General features: G+C 30.5%; 2 protein-coding genes across 2 annotated transcripts; one reads left to right on the top strand and one right to left on the bottom strand.

Moving 5' to 3' along the window:
* The first annotated feature begins 2,132 nt into the window (after positions 1 to 2,132).
* On the top strand, positions 2,133 to 6,060 carry LOC100787158 (probable receptor-like serine/threonine-protein kinase At5g57670). The gene is made up of 10 exons (XM_003550622.5): positions 2,133 to 2,439; positions 2,673 to 2,791; positions 2,938 to 3,056; positions 3,149 to 3,276; positions 3,372 to 3,764; positions 4,076 to 4,330; positions 4,436 to 4,593; positions 4,711 to 4,926; positions 5,261 to 5,410; positions 5,522 to 6,060. Exons 1-10 carry the CDS (start codon positions 2,307 to 2,309, stop codon positions 5,666 to 5,668), a joined length of 1,818 nt encoding a protein of 605 aa, XP_003550670.1. The 5' UTR covers positions 2,133 to 2,306; the 3' UTR covers positions 5,669 to 6,060.
* Positions 6,061 to 18,812: 12,752 nt separating this feature from the next.
* COL8 (zinc finger protein CONSTANS-LIKE 5-like) lies at positions 18,813 to 20,027 on the bottom strand. Its single transcript, NM_001253043.1, has 2 exons — positions 19,284 to 20,027; positions 18,813 to 19,193 (listed from the first exon to the last, which is right to left on the bottom strand). The coding sequence occupies exons 1-2, from the start codon at positions 20,025 to 20,027 to the stop codon at positions 18,813 to 18,815; spliced, it is 1,125 nt and encodes a 374-aa protein (NP_001239972.1).
* Between the last annotated feature and the right edge of the window lie 1,152 nt (positions 20,028 to 21,179).

Here is a 21,179-nt window from a genome sequence, read left to right as displayed (position 1 = left end):
AGGGAAATTTTTTTCATATACATTTTGTTAATTTACTTATATTCTTGAAAAATGATATAATATCAATTTAAATTTTCACATGTTGGAAGCTATTTGTTAATAAGAAGTAATAGAAGACTAAAAAATTAATCCAATTTATCTTTCCATCACCTTTGCGTGCAATTTTGTGTGCGCGTTCATGCGAATTTTGTGAATGCATGTTTTTTTATACATACGTGTAATGTGGTGTGTGTGATTTTGTTTTGTGGGTGTGCTACCTATGTCTTGTTCAATTCAATGTATAAAGAAGCACATTAATGTTTAAAATAATTGCTTGTGACTTATAGATTTGAAAAACATTCTTCACCCATGAAAGTTGTTACCGCTACAAAAAGTTTTTTTTAATTAAATAATTTTTTTATCTAAAATAGATAATATTATAAGTCTTTTTTAGAGAAGATAATATTATAAGATAAAATCAAATGAAATAATAATTGTATTTACTAAGAGTAAAATAATAGAAGTGCTCGATTATAAAATTTTAATAAATAATTTTGAAATAAAAAAACTAGGAGATTAATACATTTATATAATATCAAGTCTCTTTAAAAATGACACCTAAGATCCCAAAATTCTTATACTCAGATGTATTTTAAGACTAATTCTCTTTTTATAGAATCTTTCATGAAATTGATTTTCCTCAATCCTCCTTCACGGGACAAAAAAATATCAAAGATGTCTTAAATTCTTATCACATAATATCTCATATCATGAATTTGATAATTTCATTTACATAATTGTTAGGATACATAATTCTGACTAATGTCCTTATAATTTCGAATAGAGTAACAATGGCAACAGTTGAATTGTAGTTTGATGTTTGAAATGAAGATGTGTTAACGAATTTGAATAGTAAATCTTTTTGTTTGTCTAATGAGTGAATACCTAATAATTAGAATTAACAATGAATTAAGGATATAAAAAAATTAATCCTTGATAAGTTTAAAAATTAGTTATTATTTTTTATAATTAAGATAAAGAAAAAAATCAATTTATTGCTTATATATAGTACAGTAGTTAGTATGCAGTGTTGTTAAATCATCAAAAGATTAACTTTGTTACAAATTTCTTTTCGCGTTTGGGATCCACACGCACATTAATACATTGCAGTGTCGCTTCAAAAAATTGAGCAACAAATAACGCAATTTTATGTGGAGTATAAAATATTGTGACTACTACGATGTAAAGTCCACTTTTCTTTTTTGTTTTGGTAGCAACCCCGATTATCTCTATATAGACAGAATAGCATCACATGTTCCACTTTTCAGTATTTTATACTTCTGAGTTGTAAAATCAGCATTATTATTTAACGAATCTTGAAGTGAAAGTCGCACATGCTTATTCAGAAGAGGCGATTCTTATTCAGAAATAGCAATAATTGGATTTACAATGACCTTATCTTCCTTGGAAGGGAGAAAATTATAAAAGGAATCCATGCTTCCATAGCACACTAGAAGGCCATCTGTTTAGAAAATTTTCAATTCTATATTTTTCCAAGTTAATGAGAATATCCTTATGAGCCCCAACTATTATATTTGTCATAGATTTTCGGCTCATCCTGCTATTGCTACAATTCGTTGTATTATATCCACCAGGGTACTTTATGACCCTCTAAATTATGTTGTGCATGACAAAAATAATGAAGACTGTGTGCCATCCTCACAAAGTTAGATAGTGAAATAGGGGAAATGTTGCCACTTCATCCATCAGAAAAGAGAGGACAGTTAGTGTCCTCTCAAAGTTTCATTGATGTTAAAGTGATGAGTGAAGCTCTACTTTTTTGGGGAGTGGCAAATAGATCAATAGCCTTTCCTACCAAATGGAAGTAAAAAACCAAAAAACAAGAAGAAAAGGTACCTTTGTTTACTAAATTTGAAGGGGAGCTTCATTTTTGGCTTACATAGCAAGATAAATCAAATACGTGTCCACCAACTTTTCTTATACCCCAAAGCAACCAACTACAACACTTAATTGTCACCAGAGAGAGAGAGAGAAATAGAGTCTAATCAGTTTTCCTATTACCACTCTTAAAGGATGGCTTTTTATTTATGCTTCTCCAACAAGAAATTGGACATGAGGTTGGCCGTTGGCCTCACAGCCCTAACTGAATTTAATCATGCTCTTCCTTTCACTACTTATTCAGTAATTTTAAGCCGAAAATGCATTCATTCATCCGTGTGTGACAAGAACTAGCAGAGTAAATAATTCCATTTCTCTGCACACACTCACAACAGTGACTGAACCTGTTGGCCAATTTTCATTTGAAAATGGTACTTCCCTCCCCTGCCAAAATACTAGTTGGCCTCTCCTTAGACCCAGATGACAACAAGGAGCTTCTCTCATGGGCAATAAGAGTTTTAGCCAATCCAAATGACACCATTGTGGCTGTGCATGTTCTTGGTTAGTCACTATGTTCTACCGAAATTGAAAATTTTCAACCATTTAGCCTTTTATTAGTTATTACTTAGTGCTTACTACCTGCATTATCACTTATTGAATGGTGTTTTGATAAAGTTCACTAAACTTAAGATTCTAATATTAATGATTGACAATTTGACATAGATTAAACCATCTATCTGTTCATACTGTGAACGGTTAGTGTTGTAATGGCCTGCAAGTTTTTTAAATTACAGTTGTTGCGGACAAGAAGAAGCGTGTCTCGGTCAGAAGAAGGCAATCACAACTTAGGCAGGCAAAAGCTTATGTTATATCTGTGCTTGGAGAATTTGTACAATGCTGTTGGTCTAAGCAGGTAATTCACCAGGATTAAATATAAGATTATAAAATGTCCCTATCTATAAAAGCAGCAATTTTTTTTTTTTTATATTCTCAGACAACGGTTAGACTACAACATGCTAGCTACTAAAGTCTAAATGCTCATGAAAACATCATTATCAGGTTAATTTAGAGGCCAGGGTAGCACTCAATTCCTCAGTTGGTGAAGGTTTAGTGGAGGAAGCCAAGTCCATCAGTGCTGACTATCTTCTTATCCGTGGCTCGAGAAACCGAACAAATAAGTATGAACTGAGTGATGTAATAAGTAATAAAAGTTATTTATTTTCTTTATGAAGATCATGCATGACAAACCTGATTTTTTTCTTCTTCTTAGAATTGGAACTTCTAAAGGAATTACCAAGTATTGCTTTGAGCATGCACATGATGGGTGTACAATGGTCTCAGTTGGGAGACTTACAAAGGCAAATCAAAGTGCCAATTCAAACTCAACACGTTTTCAAGGTAATTCAGTTCTCAGAAATAATGTAACAAAATACAAATTACAATGGATAACCAGTCCCTTAAATAAGAGATACCTTGTATCTTTTCACTAGCAGATAAAAGACAACCAAGTTCAAGATGGTTTAAGAAGGATAACCAATATGGCAAGGGTACCTCCCCTGTTCTAAAGGATTATATATCAGGAAGCAAGGCTCAGAACCGTTCACCAAGAACAGTACTAAATGGTCTAGAGGGACAATCGAACAGCACTGAAGATGATACCTTCAGCACTAGGGTCTCAAGCACCACGTATACCCCATCGTCATCGGATTCTAAGAGGCGATCCAAGATAAGAAAACCACAGTTCTCGTTCAGGTTCATAGCCTCATTCCTTGCTTCACCATTTAGAAGCAAAAACTTTAGCATATCCAAAAATGAAAAGCGTCAGCCTTTGTTGAAGTGCTTCAGCTATGAACAGATATCCAATGCTACCAAAGACTTCCACCGAGGTATGTTAGTTTTTTTGAACTAAACTTGGATACATTTTCTCAAGTATCTTTAAAATTTTGTTATTCTCTAATCAGAATTAGACTGTCTCTTCAATAATGTGTGTTATCCTTTAATGCAACCCTTTATTGAATGAACAGCAAAGATGATAGTTCAATTCTGATAGGAGCAACACTTACATCACTTAGGAAATTTTATCTAAGTTTTTTCTTCTTTTTTTTTAATTATTTGTGGGCTCTGGAAGCTATTTTAAGCTACTAGGAAACATTGTAATAAGAGTCCTAATTTCTTTTTCATTTTTTTTAAACAACAGATAATTTGGTTGGACGAGGTGGGTACTCGGAAGTATACAAAGGTGATCTTTCAGATGGACGAAGCATTGCTGTGAAGAGGTTGGCCAAGGACAACAAGGATCCTAACAAGGAAAAAGAGTTTCTTATGGAGTTGGGTGTTATTGGACATGTCTGCCATCCCAATACTGCAACTTTAGTGGGCTGCTGCATTGAAAATGGGCTTTATCTGATTCTCAATTACTCTCAAAATGGAAATTTGGCTACTACACTCCATGGTATAAAAGTCTCGTATTCCAATTCCTTATTTTATTTCATTTTTCAGCATGTATTGTTTTTTATGTCATTTGAGAGTAATGCATTGGATTATTATCATTTATCAGGTAAAGCAGGAGATTCACTAGACTGGCCAATCAGATACAAAATTGCCATTGGTGTTGCAAGGGGTCTTCATTATCTTCACAAATGTTGTAAACACCGAATAATTCACCGTGACATTAAAGCCTCTAATGTTCTTCTGGGTCCTGATTATGAACCACAGGTAGAAATAGAATAGTACTCAAATCAAATTCAAACATTTGGAGTTGGTAAAACAATATTGTTTTCACGTGATTCAATTCAATCAACTTACACTTTTACTTTTTGAACGTCTATTTAGATTACCGATTTTGGGCTTGCAAAGTGGCTTCCTAACAAGTGGACCCACCATGCTGTGATCCCCGTAGAGGGCACATTTGGATACTTAGCGCCAGAGTACTTTATGCATGGAATCGTGGATGAGAAAACAGATGTTTTTGCATTTGGAATCCTACTTTTGGAGATTGTAACTGGACGGAGACCTGTTGATTCATCGAAGCAAAACCTTCTCTTATGGGTAATCATACCTTTCATTCCCTTATAGAGTATCACAATTCACAAATGTTGCTGATTAACAAATTAGGAAGAGTATGCACTTAAATTCTTCCTGAAAATTTTAGTAATGCAAATAGAGATGACATTAATCTTTGGTTGGGACACATTTGTCCTGCTGGAAAGGAATAATGTGACCACTTTTGTAGAGATTAGTGTGAGAATTTTATGTTATTAGGGACTAATGTGTCCCATGCTAAATTTACTCCATTTAAGAATTATTACCGAACCATAATCCACTAGAACATACATGTATAAATTGGTTAAGCAAGACATTAATATACTTTTGTAACATATAGGCAAAGCCTCTTATGGAATCAGGGAATATTGCTGAGCTAGCTGATCCAAGAATGGAAGGAAAATATGATGGAGAGCAACTGCATAGGGTAGTTCTAACGGCTTCATACTGTGTGAGACAAACTGCCACGTGGCGTCCCCCAATGAGTGAGGTGAATGAACAATAATAGTCGTATGTTTGAGTTTCTGAGTCTCAACAAGATACACATCACCTAAATGAATCTTCCTTTATTTTCTGTTTTTTCTTCTTTGGTTTTACACAGGTATTAGAGCTGCTAACCAGTGGCCAAGAGAGTGAGATTGGAAAGAGCTGGAGGATCCCAAAGTTCATTTCTGAAGAATTGGATGATTACTCTATGGTTTTCGGATATGATGTACCCTCAGACATATCATTGGAGGATTATTTGTGAGAATGAAATGTTGGGTTCAATTTCAATTTTCTTTCTATACTCTATATATGTTAGGTTTTTGGTAGGAGTGAAGTAATAAGCATTATTAGATCAGAGGTTGGTTCTTTATTTGTGTAACTTATCATATGACTCTTTTTTTGTGTGTTTATTTTGTACACCTCAGTCTAGTCTATCTTTGTTGATTTTTTCTATTTTTTGGAGTTGAAGGGGAGGATTATAATTTTTATGAAGATTTTAGGGAAATATTGTTAATACGAAAGACATTCTTGTCTGTGCCAAGTTGTTTGCATACAAAAATATTATAAAAAAATTAGTTTGTCTTTGTTTTGGTGTATGCTATTTGTTTGGAAAAAAAAAAAACATTCAGTGGATGTTTGAATAGATTGGCAAATGAAAACAAACCACATAATTTTTGTACAGTTGTCTTTCCTAATAGTGCCAGCATTTCGCTAAATATATATACAGTTGTCATCCTGTTTATAATAAAAACATGATCACGTCTACCTTAGATCTTGTTTTTATGATCGATCAAATGGATAAATGTGTCGTTTTGAAATATATGATTTTTGAAAGAAAAAAAAAACAATTCACAAAAGACAGAATTTTTAGAACGAGAAAACGGGATTTGTTATCGAATACAAACATGCTCTTGGAAGTTATGTCAATTGTTGTTAGGCCATGTAAAAGTATAAGTTAAAAATTTAACTTTCTTACGCATTTTTATTTAATTAATCATAATGTTAGATATGATTTTAAACATAATTCTCTTTATATATTTTTTTCTGTAAAAAATATATAAATTAGAATATTTATTTTAAACGAAAACATTTTTAGAAAGTATTTTTAATAAGAATATTTATAAGAGTTTTTTTAGAGATTTTTGTCAGCATCTTATATTTTTTTTAATATATCCTTTTCATATTTAATTTTAAATTAAATTTTAATACCTTTTTAAAAAAATATTAACAATTAAAAATAACATTTTATCACAATAATAGTAATTAAATCTAAAATATAATTTATATTTTAAAAATATTTTTTTATTTTAAATTTAAATTATAATACAATTTATAAATTAAAAAATAATTTTTATTATAAATTTTAGTTATATAAAAGACTTAATTATAAAAATAATCCTCCTATTTTTTCTAATTCACTAAGTCTCCCTACATTTTAATTCATTATTAAAGTTTCTATTTTTTTTAATTGACTATTTGAGTCTTATGACTAAAATTAGAACAAAAAATGTTAACTATCACATGTCATTATATAATTATATAATTGGCCGTTAATATTTTTTTGTTAATACTCAACGTTCAAATTTTATTTATGAAAATTCAAATAGTCAATTTGAAAAGAAAAGAAAAGATTCTAATAGTGAATTAAAATATAAAAGATCAATTTAATTAGTTGGAAAAAATAAGAGAATTATTTTTACAATTAAGCCTATATAAAATAAATATTGACAATGTAATTTTTTTCCTCCGGTATATTTAATTCGAATTCATGAATATAAACTTTTTTTATATATTTCTTGGGTCATTAGACATCCATTTCTTATTTACGTCCAGTGGTCATTGTATTGGGCTCAACACATAGATAGCTAAAAAAGCTAGCTAAAGCTCAAAAATTAAAGAATAAACGATTTTTGGTTTGCAGCTTTGCACTTTGAGCGAAAATTTTAGATGAAAGTCCATTCGTTATTGGCAACGGTAAGCAAGTTTGGCTTTTATACGTAGCAATAAAAAAATAAGTATCATATATTATATTTAATTAACTGAATTAAATTTTGTCCGTAAGAAAGTTCAAAGTCCTTTATTAATTTATTACAAAAATAAAAGAAGATGTGATTTATTTTCTTTTAAAGACTAATAAAATATTATAACATATTTCTCATCTTTTCATACCTTAGTAGTGTGTTTTGATGAAGCAATTTAATAGGAGAATTTATTTTTTCAAGGAATTTAAAATGATTTATGATAAAATAGTTTGTTTGGATAGAGCATTTGAAAGGAGATTTAATTTTTAGTATTTTTATGAATCATTTTGTTTGATTTTGGCATTTCAAATTCTTTCAAAAAAATATATAATTTGAAATTCTTTTTTTGGAGATGTTTACTCTAACTCATATTTTTGCTTGCGACTTTTTCTCGCTCAACACACTCACAACTATGGGTAACCAAAATTTTTACGGTCGATATCGACATAAGTTATTTTTCAGTGACGTTGGCCGAGGTTTTTTCAGTCAGAATTTTTTTGTATAATGTCAACCAAAACTATTTTTTGCCGATATCGGCTAAGATTTTTTTTTAGATGATGTTGGTTAGGGTTATTTTCTCACTAACGTCGGTCATGAGAAATTTTTGCTAACGTCGGCCAAGGATTTTTTTGGTCATTGTCATTCAGGTTTTTTCAGTTGATGCTGACCAATGATTTTTTTGGTCAACGTTGGCTAGATTTTTTCTACTGACATCGATCATGACTAACTTTTGAGTAGACACCTGTTAGGATTTTTCAGCCGACGTCAGTTAGGTTTTTCCAGCCAACATTAGCCAAAGTTATTTTTTAACCAATATCGGCTAGGGTTATTTTTTAGTTGATGTTAACTAGGGTGTTTTGGCTTATGTCAACTAGATTTTTCTAGCCGACGTTGATAAAAAAATCTAACCAGCATCGGCTGAAAAATAGACTCAACCAACGTTAGCCAAAAAATAATTCTGACTGACGTCAGCTGACAAATATTCTCGACATACTTTGACAAAAAAAATCTTATTTGACGTCGACCGAAAAATAACCTTGGTTGATGCCGGTTTAAAAATATCAATGGTTGTGGTCTGGCAAAACAACCATAGTTAAAATTATCAATATTTTATATTTATAAATTATTAAAAATTGAAAATATCTTTTAATTAATATTTCAAAATTAAATTGTGTTTATGTTCTATAAAGTTTAATATTAAAATTTCATCTATTTAAAATATAAAATTGAAATTTTACATATGGTGAAAATTGAATTGTCCTATCCAAACAAAGAATTTAAAATAGAAAAAATTTGAATTGATTTATCCAAACAAAGCATTTGAAAAATGAAAAAAATTAAAATCAAAACAATTCAAATTTTAAGACATTTCAAATTCTTTTAAATTTTGAAATTTTTAATTCAAACACAATGTAGGTGTTTAAAATATGAGAACCGTGTTTCAGTAAGAAGGCAGGCTGTAAACTGACAAAAAGTTTAAGGAACAGAAGTGAATATTTTTTTTTTGGAAGGCGGACGGAAGTAAATATATTGACATGTATAAATTAAAATTATGGTTGAACAGATTTTAATTTTATGATTATAAAAATAAAAGAGGATATGTGGTTTATTTTTCCTTTAAAGACTTCTAAAATTCTAGAACAGAGTTCCCGTGCAAAGCATGATGTGCAAAGCAAAAAAAGCTACCCAACAGTTTTTGTATTAGTACAAAAGCAAGATGTGGAAACTCGAAAGAGAGAAAAAAAAAAGTGTTAAGGGTTAAAGTATATATAATACTAACATGTGTAAGTTAAAATGATGGTTGGACAATTTTTTTTAGATACAGGTTGGACAAATTTTATGACATTATTGATTACTCGAGTGAATATAATATTGTTGCAATCTTAACAATATTTTTAGTAGCATTACAAAGTATTCTTTTTCTCTTGCACACTTCAAATTTGACACTAATAGGTAATCCCATTTCAGGGGAACGAAATTTCAACATTTAATTTTTGTATACAAATTCATCTATATTTTTAATCTGCATTTTTTAAAATCTATTTAAATAATTAACCATATTTTATAATTTTAAGTGCTTTATCTTAATTCTGTTATTTTCTATATTATTTAAATATACGTGAAAAAATGTATAAGATTTTTTTTGTCCACGTATGAGATATTATTTGTCAGTGTACTTATAAATGAAAATAACTTCTGCCAACTTAAGCCCAAGCTAGCAAATAAATAAATAAAAATGCAAGAGAGCATAAAACAAAGAAAAGGAAAGGACCACATCTAGCATCTACCTTAAGTTTGGATTTTAGTTTACCCCTTCTTCACACGGTAACATTGGAAACCGAATTGAAAGCTCAAGGAAATAAATAGCACATAAAGAAGGTTGAAAATGAAGGTGCATCATATTTATCCAAACACAACCCCTTCAATCCTTGTCCCTCAATGGATGTAACTTTCTTACACAATGCCTCAATCCTTACCAAGAAAACAACCATTCTAAATTGAGATCAAACAATTACATGCAATAGGAGGAGACCAATAGACCAAACCCTAACATGTTATGTGTCTTACTAGATTTGTGGAGTCCCAACGCCCGAATCAAGATGTGGATATGTTACATGTTGCTGTCGGGAATTACTTACTATGCATCTCTATTTTGTTTTACATGTTTATAGTATTACAATAATATAAGGGAAAGAAGGTTATGTATTAGAAGTGTAATACACAATTACTCAATTACAATTAATTAACTTTTTAAAATAATTTAAACAATAATTTATGATTATATGATAATATAAAACTTTTTTTTTTAGAGTATATAAACATTAAACTGGTGATGTATTGGTGAATGATATCCCAAGCCAAGTGTTGTGTTGACTATGCAAACCGTAACATAACATTGTGGGCTCCTCTATAGTCTATAGTTGGATTGATGATAGACAAAAACTTGAATGGACCACACTGGACAGTGGTGCTGCAACGAGACAAGTTGGGCCACAAGGGGATGGTTTGGACGGGTGGCGCACGTGAAGGGGGTGTGGGCCGGGGCCACCTTGTAGCCCATTTGACAGTGACCCCACGTGAAACAAGTAACCGACACCTTTTCGTCTTCATTGTTCTATCCCATATTCAGATAAAACGCAGCCTGCCACTATCCATATCAGTTTTCAGTTTTCTTCAACAGAAAAAAAAAAAAAATATATATATATATATATATATATATATATATATATATATATATATATATATAAATAATTGGTTGCTTGATGCTGATAATTGAATGAATCCGAATTGTAACCAGTTCCCCAAGAATGAAATTTTCGTCTTCAAAAGGACGTCAACAATGTAGTAATAAACAAATATTTTTATTTAATTTAAAATATATTAATTAATAATAGATAATGGCATTGCATTATTATATTCAAAATTATCCTTAAAATTGTTACAACTTATTATCTTTTTTCACTTTATTAATTTTTATCTCATTAATTAATTTGTAGAAAGAAAATTATTATTTCTTTATCTTGGTAATTTGTGACTAGTCATTTTTCTCTATTCACGTGAGAAAAGGAGTTTATCTGATTAATTTATATTATTCATTGTTTATTAACTAAAAAAGATATATGTAATTCAGGTTAGTTGATAAAATAAATAATTAATAAAAAAATAATTTTAAAAGAATCTTATAAATAAGAAAAAACAAATTTGTCAAACGAATTTTATATATAGGGAGGAAGTAACAATTTATATACTTGAACTATTCTTTGATCATGTATGAAAATAATTTTTTATCAAATTTTATTTATGTGGATCGGTCAAACTATTCTTTTGTGCATGTCTCACAAAAATACCTGAACTATCAAAAAGCATTAAATTTACTATAAAGAGCATCCAATTCATGTGTTTCCTTTCTTGTTTTCTCAATAGAAAAATAATACTTCGATGGAAAAAATAGCAAACAAGAGATAGAAACAGAAAATTGTCATTTTCATCCACATATCAATTTTTTATTGAAAAATGGAAAAGGAGACAGTAAATTAGTATAAGTGATTTCTATGAATATTTATAATTTTTTATACTAACCAGACAGTAAATTTTTTTATTAAAAATCGTAGTAAAGGTATATTAATAATATTCAATATCATACATTTTAATAAAAGAAATACTATTTTAAAATTCCTTATCATTTCTCAGTAAAACCGTGAGAGAAAAAAAACTTGGAAAACTCTGAACTTTGCGATGCGAGTTCGTTATTTGCTAAATTTGAGGACATGAAACTTTTGGGCACTTATTTCCTAGTTTACATACAGTTTAACAACTAGATTTGGGTTAGTCAACTGAGAGCTTCCGATTGGGTGTATCAGAGATCTTTTTGGAGATGAAACCTTTTCTTTGTTTTAAGAAAACCGCGCTGCATTATTCTGTTGGAGTAACAACCAAGCACATTGACCATAGTCTGAAGATGATGTCGTTACTATTGCTTTCGAATTTAAGAGTGAAGTTCAGAAAATCAAAACAAGGAAACAGTAGTAGGTAGATTGATCAATCAACGCCAATTTGATCCTTTCTCACAACTACAGGCATCAGGCATAAGTCCATTGGAGGAGCAAGTTCAAAAGTTAGTGGGGACAGTGATTAATGAAGGACAATTGCATTGTATATATATAAATATAATAATTCTAAACCTTTCTCACAACATTCCTGTATTAATCTTTCTGTTTATTTTATATGATAAGTATTTAATGCTTCTTATATTTATGAGATATTAAACATATTTTATTTTTATTTAATGATTTCTTTATAAAGTACTCTCTTCATTTTAAAATAATTGATATTTTAACACATAAAAAATTCATATATAATAGTTAGTTTTAACTCATAAGATAATTGACATTTTAACGCATAAAAATTCATATATAATAGTTAGTTTTATGTTTTATTATTTATTTAAATATTGTGTTATTTAACACGTATGCATTTGAGACATTGTCGTGATATTTATTCAATGTAACACAATTAATTTTATATGATTTGTTTTCATTTAAATTTAGAGGAGTGCTAGGAACATTAATTATTTATTAAATAACTTATAGTTTATGTTACATGATAGATGGCTAGATGGACGTGCATCTATTTTAACGATTATTTTATAAATAATTATTTATTAGTATTTTAGCTTATGCAATCCACAAGATAAGTATTTATTTCGTATAACTAAAATTTATACTAAACATTTTTTTAAAATTATATAAATTATATTATAATTAAAATATAATAAATAGATATTTGAACATATAAATTATATTTTAGATTTATAATAAATAAGTTATAATGTGATACAAGATTTTTTTATGACTATTGATAAAATTTTAAAATAATAAATTTAATTTAGAAATAAAAATAAATAGATAAACATATTCTAATTTAAAGATATGATATGTTAAAAAATTTCAAAAAACACTCTTTAAAAAATGTTTAAATATATTTTTTATCCCTAATATATACTCAAATTTTGTATTTGGTTTCTAATAAATTTTTCTTTGCAATTAGTCCTTGACATTTGAAAACTTTTATAATAAGTCATTGTTGTTAGAAAAATATCGTTAGTGTTGAAGTGTCTGTTAACTTGACACATCAATAAGCCACTTCTAGTGTCATATAAGATTAAATATGACATGTAAGTTGATGATGTATCGTGTGACATGACTTCATATTTATTGTTAAGTCAAAGACATTTATGTCTTAAAGATGAATCAGAATTCCTAATTATTTTTATTAAATGCAAATAAATATAAAGGAAAAAAGTTATGTTTGATGTGTTATTAGATCATGATCTGTCTCTATGCGTTTAAAGTTTTCAGAAGATACACTCGTAAGACGATATGATATAACATTCAAATAATATATTTAAGACCTTCATTTAATATTCTATGTTTGGGATTCTTTCATGCAGAAAATATTCTCTTAGGATCTGTCAAAGTTCTATGAAGAATAAAAGAAGCTCACAATCTCAAAGACACTCATTCTCATCAAAAGGCGTACTCTATTGTTGCAAATATACTCTGATGAAAGAAGTGACTTCCTTGCTGAAGTACAAAACACATTATCTTATCAACATATATTTTGCATGAAAAAGGGACGTGTGTTTAATGCATTAAGTGCTCCAACGGACTAAAGACATCAGACAAAGAACAGGGCAAAAAATTCAATCGTTGAGAGACAACAGATACTTGAAGATAAAGACTATATAAAGAAGAAGTTTTAAAGAAATAAGATATGAAGCATCTACATGAATCATTCTTTTATTCTTTCTTGTAAAGTTTTCTGGGAATTCTTGTAAATATACAAAACTTTCAAAACACCTTGTATACCTTAAGATAAAAGACTAAAAGTGTTACGTGATATATCCGTCTGTTAGATAATCATACTTTAGTCAGTGACTACTTTTTCAACAAATCTTAACGATTTGTTTAGAGCCAGCAGTGACTTAGTAGGATAAATAATATTTGGTTTAAGTCAAGTTTAGGGTAAAGCTTGCAAGTGTAACAACCAAAAGTGACAGTAAACAATACTCATAACTTTGATAAGTTAGTGAAAACTTGATGGTTGCCAAGAACTAGATGTATTATTGAGGTCGAGATAATTTGCAATATTAGAGTTTTTGGTGGCCGATACCGATGATGTTGGAGGTGATGAGAATAATTTTGTATTCGATGGGGTTGAGCTTTTAATCTACTCACAGAGAATCCTTAGTTTTTCAATCACTAACATTCCCTCTTCGTGAGTGACCACTGCGGTGTTTACCTCATGACTTTGGTACAGGCGCGAGGGTCTACCATTCAACGTGGTGGCAATGATGAGAACAACCACGAGCAGTAGAGCAACCAAACCTTCAAGTCGTACCACCACTTGAAAACCCTAACGAGCCACAAAAGCATAATTTGGTGCATCAAGTTCTCCCACAACAAAATCTGTTGAGCCACCCCCACCCTCCTCCAACACATCGACCACTTTGAAGGCATTTCTAATTCCCATTAGATATGCTCTGCCTTCGACGATTGCACCCTCCACATCTGGGATGCCACTGGTGCCGACATTGCTAGATCCGCGACCACAACCACGATGCTTTTTGTGTCAACGTCAAGATCCTCATTGTATTTGCTAATTATGTTTTTAAAAGAAAAATCCATTTCTTAATTGGAACCTTTACTCAAACTTGGAGAACACGTGGCATCATAGTGCTGGTTGGTGTGTCATGTTAACAATCACGTGAACATCTAACAGAACCCTTCTAACGATAAGGACCTATTACAATAGTTTTCATATGTCAGAACCTATTGTAAAGGAAAAAATTATTAGAGACCAAATATAAAATTTAAGTATATATTAAAAATAAAAAAAATATTTAAACCTTAAAAAAACACCCTAAACACTCTTGTAAAAGAATTACATTTAAATATGTTCTCCTTCAAAATAACTATTCTAATTTATCGTATATACAAAGATATTTAGATCAAAGTACATTTTTTTAGAAGAGATCAAAACTCATTTAATAAATAAATACTCTTCAACCAGCTTTTTTAAAATATTCTTAACTTGTCTACAAAGAATTATCCAATTACTAAATAATAAATTGATATTCCATAAAAATATTAGTTTGATTTTTATGTTAATGTGAGAATCTTGTTACATAATAATTTATAAATATTTATGTTAATATTCTTTGAGTATTAAAGTCTATTTTAAGGATGATGACGTTGATGAGTCATGGGAATCCAACACAACTAAATATTTTTTTGATAAAAAAAAAAGTATATTCTGAATCTTATAATAAACTATCATCCTATTGTTAAAAAATAAAACTACCATCCCGATAAAAAGAAATCAACAGCTCCAAAAGTATTAAAGGAAAACTATCCGGAATGTCAATAGTTGTATTAATTGACTTGAAAAGTCTTCAATCGCGACTTAGCCAAACATACAAGTTATCAGATTCAAATGATTGAGTTATAGATTTTCGCTGGATTTATGTTAAAATAATGAGTATTTGAAATAATATTTTAAAGATTTTGTTAGAATATCTAATTTTATCTAGTTACTAAATAGAATCGTATCAAAACATACAATTATGTATAATTAAAAAAATCATAAGTCTTATATAAAATTAATTAATGTTACACTTTTTTTATTAGTAAGAATAGAAAAAATATACCAATAATTTGAAACATTTTGAATAAAAATTCAAACAGACACTTAACTAGATACCAACCTACCTAACACATAAAACACTGTTCAAATAGATTTTTCAACGAAAGAAACGTGATTTTCCTGTCACCCAACGAGATACTTAAATTATATATATGCAAGTCTGTAACAAGTCAAACGATGGTAGGTGTTACTGTTGATTTCAATCTTTGTGTGTGTGTGTTTTTTTTAAAATATTAGTTATTAATTGTCAGTTTTTTTAATTAGTGAGAGTGTGAAATCTCTCACTTTCTTTCTTCACTGTTATATTAACCTTATAGGTATATTTGTGTGTTTGGTCTGAATGAATGAGAAAAAAAATTAATTTTTTTAAATATTTTTAATTATTTTTCATTCTATTTTCTTCCATCCTACCAAATCAACCCTTAACAAATTTCCAAACATATCAAACTAAAACTTGCGTTTTTCTCTAAATTATTTATCATTAATAATATTTTTTTTCACACACACAAATTTAACCTTTTACTCTCAAATAAAACATGCCCTTTTTTTTTAAGTCATAAATTTAACTATATTTTTATAATTTTAGTTTTTAAATATTACTTTAGATTTTAAATGCTTGTATGATGTGAGATACCTACTAGTTGAATAAGCAATTATTAATAAACATCTTTAAGGCATAACAAAATATATTATTCTCTTTGTTTCAAATATATATATATATATATTCTCTACTGCAAAACTATTGTCATTTTAGAAATTCAAGGTTTGGTCTGTTTTTTTAATCACATTCAAGTTATTTTTACTAGCTAAATGAAACAAGTGAATATTAAATAAAAGGGAGTTTTAGTCAAAGTATAATTATTTTTTAAATCAACTAATGATCTCTTAATTGTTGAATGTTAACTAAAGACAATAATTTCAAAATAAGTATAAGATATTATAAAGGGAAATATTTAATACTTGTTTTAAAAAATTAATAAATATACTTAGTAATTGTGAACTAATAACCTCAAATAATTTATAATTATTTTTTAAATAAATACAACTTCAATTTTAATATGAACAAAAATTAAAACATGAGCCACTTATAGCCATGAGACACAACACATATAACATGAACGTAAGCACATATATATTGACTGTGCCTATGTTTGTATTTGTTTAAATTGATAATCAGAATGCATATGTGGTTAAGAAATATTTTTATTGAAAATTATGTTGGTATTGCTTTGTAAAACACAAAAGATTGGATTGTTAAACTTTTCAATAAAAAAAAATCCAGTTTTGATTCTTTAATTATTGCCCTTGGAAAATTGGTTAGCATTTTCCTTTATATATTTATCATTATGTCAATAGAATTTGTTAATTTTTATGATAAAGATTCTAAAAAAAAATACTGGGAGAGATTATCACACAATTTTAACAATTTTTTTAATAATAATAATAATAATAAATCTAAAATAAGATGATGAACTATTGAATTATGTTTTTCACCTTCAATGACTACCAAACCTCGAATGAAAAAAATAATTCAATAAAAAAAGTTTATGATACACTAAAAAACAGTGGAGAGTGTGAAAATGAAGATGGAAGCTATATATGGCACTAAATGATTATGGATTCACTATTTTAAGTTATAAATCGAGAAGATATATAATTTTTTTTTGGCATTGTTATTACATCTACAGCAAGATGAAGGTGAAAATGGAAGACACGACCAAAGCATGAAAATGAAGATAGAAAACACAATCAGAGCATGAAGATGAAGATGGAAGGCACAAACATAATATTAAATAAATATGTCAATTGAAAAGGAGGTGAAGATGAAATTCGAAGCCATGAAGACACTATGAAGACAAGGTTGCTCAAAAACAATGAGATGAAAATAAAAATGGAGAAAGAAATATGAAAGAAGTGGACCAAAACAAAAACAAAGACTAGGAAAATTGAGAAAGTGCAGATTTTTGTGACAATGTATGTGGAAAGATTTTCTTAAAGTACCTAAAATTTCATTTTTACTATTTTTAGAAGGTTAAAGTTAATTATATTTTTTTGTCAATTGAAATTGTTGGCACTAGTGGTGTTCCTCTTCTTATCCAACTAATTAATTAAGAGTATCATCTAAATTTTGGAACCATATTCAAGTCATGTCCTCAATTCAATGTTTTAGAGTTGTATTTTTCTTTTTTAGTTTGAACACATGAATAATGTATCAAACACACATAGTGCACATGTTGTACAAGTGTTGATGTTTGACTCTTGTTAAAGACTTTCAACACCCAAACACATCTTTAACGTGTAATATTTGTATTACACATAGTTATAACAACACACATGAATAAACATTTTTTCCCTCTTAAGCATATCCTTCCTTCGTTTCCTTTTAATCCATATCATTACCTTTTTTTCTATTATTTACATTGACAACAAGGAAATTTGAATTGAAATCTCATTCAAACTTCTCATGACTAGGATAATCCTAGTTAGTAATGATAAATTAGTAATTAAAAAGATACTATTGCTTATAAATTTATGTGTCTCTTAGAATCTATATAAAAAAAGATCATTAATAAAGTGAAAGAATAATTATTAAATGTAATTATACTCTTGGAATTAAAATGCTGAACAATATTTGAAATATTTACATAAAAGACTAAATAAAAGTACAAGCATTTCTCAAACGAATTTTAGGGAATCAAAAGCCGAAACTTGACTTGGGGTGAGCATAGAATGCATATAACTCGTTGATAAAACAAAGGCTTTGATGATCATCATATAATAAAAAAGTGATATGATAAATATAGTTGGGAGTGACAGCCAACAGGAACGGAGGAAGAGATCCGTGATCTGGCTGATAGAAAAAAGACACTTTTATACTAAAAAAAGACAGAAGGCAAGGCAGTGAAAAGAGTTTACAGTACAGATTCTAATTCTACACGAGGTGAATATGAAACAGCAGCCCCCTTTTAAAAGTTTTTTTTTTTTTTTTTATAAAAAGTAAACGGGCTTTTCTGGTCGATCGAGACAAATCTTCACAATAATCTTCCCCCATCGCGCTCCAGCTAAGAATCACGTTCGTACCGATTCGATTCTTCACCTTTTTCCCCTAACAATCCCACAGAATCGCTAATCATTATTCTAAGATTCATGCACTCCATCGTTTCTTCATTTTGAAATTAACTAAAACGATGGTACGACGCCGTATGGAGTGTCCAGCATGAGCACCGCAGGGCCAGGGCTATAGAGACGCTCCACATCCGAGTCAATTTCTGTTCGTTTGGCGAAGCGGCCTTTTATCCTGGGCCGGGTTTCCGCATATGCTTTTCGCGATGCGTATCGAATTGTCTTCTCGAATTTTCGGTTCTTCCTTTTCTCTCTGTATCGCAGTACCCTCGCTTCCCGATCCATTCCACACAACTGCGTCGCACCTTGCCCCACACTATTTCCTGACACAACAACAATCCCACTCGAATCCGAACTGTTCCGACCAAAAGAATACGACATGTCTGACACCGTGTTCCCGTCCGGCACCACTCCAACATCAAGCGACGACGACGAAACCTGTCACATAAATTTATTTTTTTTTTAGAAAATTCCGTCATCAAAAAATAGTTTCCGTCGCTAAATTTAAGTTGTGTTTTTAGTACTCACGCTTTGGCTAAGAGAATTGGAAGGGTAGTTAAAGGAGGAGAGCTTCGAGCGACAAAAATCGACGTCGAAGCAAGTTTCTGATTGGTGGTGGTGGTGATTATTGATTAGGGGAGGGGCGAGAGAGGGTTTTTGAACTGGAACGACGCTGTCGTTTCCGGCGCTGTTGTTGTTTTGGAAGGAGTTTGAGTAATCAAAATCGAGGAAGGGGTCCATTTCAGAGAAGAATATCTCCTTGGACTTGATTTCGGGGGCGTCCATGAGCTTGGACCCGAAATTAGGGTTCGGGATGAGCCACGCGGCGGCGTCGGAGTCATCGGGGGCGAAAGCGTCGGAGGCGCCGCCGTCGTCGGATGGGACAATGAACCCGAAGGTGGCGGCAGCAGAGGCTTTCACTATGGACTCAGCGGAGTCAAAGAAAGGTTCCACGGGGACGCGCTCGTGGCGTTGCGCGAGGGGGTTCGCGGAGTGGATGTCGGAGTCACACGTGACGCAGAGGGCGGCGGCGTCGGCCTTGCACGTGACAGCAGCGGGTGCCTGCTCGCACACCTCACACATCCACACGCGCTCGTGGCGCGACGCGAGTTTGTTCGAGCAGTGAATGTTGGAATCGCAGGCGATGCAGAGAAACGCGGAATCGGGGCGGCAGAAAAGCGCCGCCGAGGCCAGCTTGCAGGAATCGCACGGCTTGGGCGGCACGCTCCAGGCGCTCCTGAATCCCTTGAAGCCTCCTCTTTCAATTCCCATCGCTAATTCTCGAAAATCACTTTTGAAAAACGCGGCTAATGGTAGTACTGCTGTTGTTGCCAGCGAGGAGTTGAAGGAACTAGGATTAGCGACTTGAATGAGTGAGTGAGTTGATTTCTTCGGGTGCGGTTTTTCTATTATCTATATTAGTGACTAGTCCTAGGGAGGAAATCTAGGTGATGACGAATGAATGCGGGACACGTGGTGCGCTCTTGGCCACGTAAATGGTTCGCTCAGACCAGCAATATTAGAATAGATATGTATTGCGTAGTAGTAGTTGTCATCGTGTTGTGTCTGTGCCGACGTGGGCCCGTCACGGATATTATATGCAATCACACTTCTTTTAAATGCTTTTGTAACATTTTTTTTAGTATTAGTAAGATAATAGAAAAAGATTAAAGAGGATGAATTTCTTTTTCAACTGGTCATCTTTTTGGAAAAAACGAAAAGAAGATAAAATATTTTTGTGTCTTTTTTTATATTGTCGGGATCTCAAGTTTATGGACATCATTAAAATTCGTTATATTTAAGATATTGTTTGTTTAAGTGATTAATCATCGTGATTTTGTTTTTAATGAAAGATATTTTGACGGGTTGTTAAAAATGATATAGTAAATGATGGATGATTTTAATTCTTAAATGATGTGATAATTTATGTAGTATATATATATATATATATATATATATATATATATATATATATATATATATATATTATTTTAAAATATTGACAGATATAAAATAAATAGATAATATTTTGCTACTATCAAATAAATGATATATATACTAAAATTATTTAATATTTTTACACTAAAATGATAAATCTGTTAATTTAATAATATGTATCTTTTTTTTGGTGAATTAATAATATGTATCTTAAATATGATACTTTACCAAAATATTTTACATTAATATCTTCTTGAATATATATAATTTTCCCTTCTATCAGTGAGAGCCTCATACTCATCTATCGAAATATCAGGAGACGCAACTGGGAAGGGGTGACATGTTAAAAGTTGGCAGGAAGAGGCAACAGCAAGCCCACATGGGTAAAATGAGATATAGGAGAGAGAATGCACAAGTTTAAAGTTTGGATTTTAATTGATATTTTTTGTTTATGTAATTGCTTAGTGTGTTCTCCAAACATTTTTC

Source organism: Glycine max, chromosome 17 (assembly GCF_000004515.6).
Source record: "Glycine max cultivar Williams 82 chromosome 17, Glycine_max_v4.0, whole genome shotgun sequence".
NCBI lineage: Eukaryota > Viridiplantae > Streptophyta > Magnoliopsida > Fabales > Fabaceae > Glycine > Glycine max.
The sequence above is the reverse complement of the archived record's forward strand: the minus strand, read 5'-3'. Positions and strand labels throughout refer to the sequence as shown.

What these genes read in the sequence shown, in the direction of transcription:
- LOC100787158 (XM_003550622.5), top strand. Translation starts at nt 2,307, where the DNA reads ATGGTACTTCCCTCCCCTGCCAAAATACTAGTTGGCCTCTCCTTAGAC. An exon ending in AAACTCAACACGTTTTCAAG is followed by an intron (nt 3,277 to 3,371) that starts GTAATTCAGTTC and finishes TTTCACTAGCAG; the next exon opens with ATAAAAGACAACCAAGTTCA. An exon ending in GTCCTGATTATGAACCACAG is followed by an intron (nt 4,594 to 4,710) that starts GTAGAAATAGAA and finishes ACGTCTATTTAG; the next exon opens with ATTACCGATTTTGGGCTTGC.
- COL8 (NM_001253043.1), bottom strand. Translation starts at nt 20,027, where the DNA reads ATGGGAATTGAAAGAGGAGGCTTCAAGGGATTCAGGAGCGCCTGGAGC. An exon ending in CCAATTCTCTTAGCCAAAGC is followed by an intron (nt 19,194 to 19,283) that starts GTGAGTACTAAA and finishes TTTATGTGACAG; the next exon opens with GTTTCGTCGTCGTCGCTTGA.